Genomic DNA, 4152 nt, shown 5'->3' with positions numbered 1-4152 from the left:
GCTCGCTGTGATAAATGTCCTTTAATGGAAATTTTGCTTCCCCGAAAACTTTAGACTCAGATATGCATGGGTAATGGAAAACGTTCAAAAGGGAGCAACTTACTACTTAATGGAAGAAGCTTTTTGGTCTTTTTCGAGTCACTACCAGGAGAATTATTAATGATCGCTTCTGGAAAGGCAACATTTTTAAAACTTCCTCTCGAAGAGGGTCTTTTGCTCAATCGTATAAATAAAGCTACGTATAAATTTTCATGTAGAAAATAAATTTGCGACACCTGCTCTCGTTTTATTACCTATCTAAGGCATGATTCGGCACCCTCATATTACCTCCCCTTGGCACCATAAAAATTCAATAACATTCTATTACTGTGACGCATATCACGAAATAACTCGTAATATTGAACGTTTTATATTTATTGGAGCGCTGATAAAAGGACCTTTTCAGTGTGCATTGGAAGAACCTCCTATAAAAAAAAACATTTTTTATATTTTATTCTCAAAAAATCAATAACAAAAAGCTTAGAATAAAGTGAAAAGGATTTACATTGACTTCGTCATATAAACTGAGGATTGTTTAATATAAGCATCTAACTTGGTTTTAAAAAGCTCTGACTGAATAGGTTGGCTCAAGCTACAGAGAGGATTCTTCACTACGTATTCCACAAAAATCTAGAAAAAAACCTTCATAATTAACTAGAAAATCAAATTTAACAAGGAATAAACTTACCTCCTTGTAAATTTGATGCAACAAATCTCTAACCCCTTGCGAATGGTTGTCGGTGTTCAAGATGAATTTCAACCCTGATGGTGTCTCTAAATAATGCAGAGTGTATTTTGACGTTTTGTAGAAGAGAAAGCCTTCTTTGGTGTCAGTCGGAGATATTTTATTTACAAAGGATTTTAGGGAAAATATCATTCCGTACATTAATTTTGCCTCCTGCAAAAGTACTGCTATGTAAGGTTTGTAAAGACACAAAGAAGAATCCCCCCTTTATCTTTCCTCTTTTTATAAAATCCTGACCTGTCTGCCAGAATAACGGAAGGTTAAGGTGTCTGTTTTACTTAAGAAGATTAACAAATTGGTAGAAATAATATGAATTTCCCAACGTACGCCCGCAGGAAATTATTGTATGAGATACGATTTGAAAGGATGTGAGGTTGCACAGGGCCTCGACTATCTCTAGAAATTTCATTGGCGTTTATAAAAGAGAAAACTAAACAGTTGGGTCACTTGAACGTTGTAAATGGGAAATTTTGGAGAGTGAAAGTGAAATTTACAGAAGTTGAACTGAAATTGGTAGTTGTATTTTTATTCTTACTTCATCTCGAGTTATACCAGAATGCTTCGATCTGTTCCATTCTTGATAATACAACAAGGTACCTAATCTATCGAATATATAAATATTATGTACGGTCATAATAAAGCTTATTAAATCTGCTACTTGTTTTAATTTTTAATATTTTTAATTCTGTTATTAAGAAAAACAATAAACACTAACATAACCAAACTATTTAATTCCTCGTCTTCCTTTCTTTCATTGGATCGAAGCAGGATAGAAAATGTATTCTGTGAGTGTACAGATCTGCTCCAAGCACTCTCCATACTCTAGTTGTCACAATGCCTATTCAAAATTACTTATTTTATACCTTAACATGAGTTCTTAACCTTACTTTTCTCAGGAAAGTGGGGCTCAATAATCTCAAGGAATTTATTCAAATTCCTCCTTTATTACTTCACTTCTGTTCAACATATTTTACAGTTTTTGTTAAATACCCACCTTCGAATTTATTACATATACCTGGACTAAATCGAGCCATTCAAAATGAACCAAGCTGACGTTTCAAAACTAGTCTCCCAACTGAGAATACAATGCCCTTCCCGTCTCCGAAAATTCCGAAACCCTAAAGGCCCCGAGGAAAGATTGAATAAAATGCGCAAAACTGTTACCGCTCTAGTAAAACATGAAAGACTGGAGTTGAATTTTCCAAGGGCTCATGAAGCTCGAATGTATGCAGAAAGGGTGAGTTTAACTTTTTGTCAGTAGTTTGTTGATGTTTGACCAACACCATTTTAGCTTATATCAGATGCAATTCGTCATGGGGATTGCCATATCCCCACAATGGAAATGGCTGATTATTGGCTGATAGAGAAACAGCTAATTCACAAATTATTCAAAGTTTTAGTTCCCAGATTTGAACAATATAATGTATGTTATACAAGACTTCTTCGAGCTCCACGACCATATCCAGGTATAATTTTACTGCTTCATATTTTTCTTGACATTATGGTGAATCCTAAATATTTTATTTTAGGACCTGAGAATCTGAAGGCTGTCTTAGAACTTAAAGGCAATCCTTATCCATCTCTGCTGCCAGATACCAGTACAAACAAAAACTTGATTCACAATATTCTGTTAGATGAAGCCAAAAAAGCTTATAGGACAAAAAAGTATGCAGAAATAGCGGCTAAAATTGATGCTGTGGAATCTGCAGTGGGCCTCAATGTTGAATCGACTGAAGAGCCTGAACGACAGTCTTTGGAATCTGAAGAAGCAAGTACAGATGAAAGTAAAGATACGAGCCGCAGTAGTTAAGTAGAACTCTTAAGGAAGGTAACTCGTTTTTGTAAATATGTTTGTTTTGTAATAAATAAAAATCACATTGAGGTCCTATTAGATTGAGGTTTTCCAAGAAAATCACATTTCTCACATTCATTAACGCAGCGCTAATTTACCAACAAAATAAACTTTAAAACAACGCTGGTAATTAAGTTTACAATAGCTGTTCATCGAAACCCAGTCAATTGTGTAAACAGTATCATGTTTGTTTCTGGGGTTTTTATGACTTTCGAAATACCTTCGATCGTAATGGACGGCCGTTATTGCGGATCCTGGATAAACTGTTTCGTTTTTGACGTCAATTAATACGAAAAATTTCATTAGCTGGTAAAATTCTAAGATGTCGGTACTTCAGCCTTTTGGTAACGGCAGCTACTAGTAAAATTTCAAACAAACACGACTCCTATGCCGGTGCCAAGATTTTAATTTTTGGATTTTAAAATTATTAGTAAATAGATATTGTGTTGTTTATTGATGTACAAGCAAACATGTGCTCCCTCGATCATATGTTCCCGTTTTGAGGAGAGTGACATTCACAGTTTTAAACAGGCATCGCTGCCAATCACAACAACACAAATACTAGAGAGAAAGGCCAGTTGATAAATATTATAGTTATGTATCTACGTCACCCCGTTTTATAAATGTTAACATTATGCTTTAGAGATTATCTCGCAAGTTTGTGTAAAATCAAGTTCCTGTTGTCACTCAAGTAAACTTTATGGGATTTTGTTGTAGGGAATTAGACATAGCACTGGGATTTCAAATCCATCATATTTGCGGAAAAGTTCTAAACATCGGTTGTACACTTTTAAATCCCTTAAGACTCATTTTTTAATCAAACGCATACAGAAACAACATATTCATAGATTAAACTGGTTCAAGCAAATTTGACTTGTTTGAGGTGACACTTTAAAAAGGTTTGAACTTATTAGCGACTTGATCCACTAAAAAGCTGAACAATTGTGTTACAAGAAGGACTCTCACGATTATATTCTTTCAACTTCTATTAATCAACTTTAATCCTTTAAGCACTTCAGCTCAATATCGTTTCTGATTTAATCATTAAATCCAACGGGGTGAGGCTCAGCAGCGCCTCGAGGGCTCTAATGGAAGCTGTTCTCACGGTCAGTGATTCCAGGACATGTAAGAATAAACCTCACCCACACAGTGCAGGATTTGGGTTTAAGACCCGAGATAGAAACGAATGTTCTTTAGCACGTCCACATTGCGCACTTGCTCGAGACGTATTCACTCCAGGACAGTTCCAGAAGGACATTCAGATGGGGAGTGGCTATTTTCTTGTTCTTTTAAATACCAAAAATTGGATGAGCGTTATGAAAAAACTTAAAAGAATTAAGATCAATGACTTTTGGATGCTACTTTGTCCGTCGAAGAGTTTCTCAACCTTCCTTTATGGGCCTGGAGGGATGAACAAGAAAACTTCTTCGAAAATTGTCGATTCTATTTCTGTATGAAAAACCGAAAAGAATATACCGGTAACCGAGCCAAAAAGCTAAACTTAAACATTTAGTCG

At 35.3% G+C, this 4152-nt stretch overlaps 2 protein-coding genes across 2 annotated transcripts; one reads left to right on the top strand and one right to left on the bottom strand.

The window, feature by feature from the left end:
* Positions 1-502: 502 nt before the first annotated feature.
* Bet5 (blocked early in transport 5) lies at positions 503-1516 on the bottom strand. The gene is made up of 3 exons (XM_066396209.1): positions 1320-1516; positions 728-937; positions 503-669 (listed from the first exon to the last, which is right to left on the bottom strand). Exons 1-3 carry the CDS (start codon positions 1416-1418, stop codon positions 541-543), a joined length of 438 nt encoding a protein of 145 aa, XP_066252306.1. The 5' UTR covers positions 1419-1516; the 3' UTR covers positions 503-540.
* Positions 1517-1688: 172 nt separating this feature from the next.
* Positions 1689-3235, top strand: mRpL17 (mitochondrial ribosomal protein L17). The gene is made up of 3 exons (XM_066396061.1): positions 1689-2021; positions 2076-2250; positions 2314-3235. The coding sequence occupies exons 1-3, from the start codon at positions 1824-1826 to the stop codon at positions 2592-2594; spliced, it is 654 nt and encodes a 217-aa protein (XP_066252158.1). The 5' UTR covers positions 1689-1823; the 3' UTR covers positions 2595-3235.
* Positions 3236-4152: the final 917 nt, after the last annotated feature.

Source organism: Euwallacea similis, chromosome 13 (assembly GCF_039881205.1).
Source record: "Euwallacea similis isolate ESF13 chromosome 13, ESF131.1, whole genome shotgun sequence".
Taxonomy (NCBI): domain Eukaryota; kingdom Metazoa; phylum Arthropoda; class Insecta; order Coleoptera; family Curculionidae; genus Euwallacea; species Euwallacea similis.
This window is presented reverse-complemented; position numbering and strand designations above follow the sequence as displayed.

What these genes read in the sequence shown, in the direction of transcription:
- mRpL17 (XM_066396061.1), top strand. Translation starts at nt 1,824, where the DNA reads ATGAACCAAGCTGACGTTTCAAAACTAGTCTCCCAACTGAGAATACAA. An exon ending in CTCGAATGTATGCAGAAAGG is followed by an intron (nt 2,022 to 2,075) that starts GTGAGTTTAACT and finishes ACACCATTTTAG; the next exon opens with CTTATATCAGATGCAATTCG. An exon ending in AGCTCCACGACCATATCCAG is followed by an intron (nt 2,251 to 2,313) that starts GTATAATTTTAC and finishes ATTTTATTTTAG; the next exon opens with GACCTGAGAATCTGAAGGCT.
- Bet5 (XM_066396209.1), bottom strand. Translation starts at nt 1,418, where the DNA reads ATGACCGTACATAATATTTATATATTCGATAGATTAGGTACCTTGTTG. An exon ending in CTGGTATAACTCGAGATGAA is followed by an intron (nt 938 to 1,319) that starts GTAAGAATAAAA and finishes GTACTTTTGCAG; the next exon opens with GAGGCAAAATTAATGTACGG. An exon ending in TGCATCAAATTTACAAGGAG is followed by an intron (nt 670 to 727) that starts GTAAGTTTATTC and finishes GTTTTTTTCTAG; the next exon opens with ATTTTTGTGGAATACGTAGT.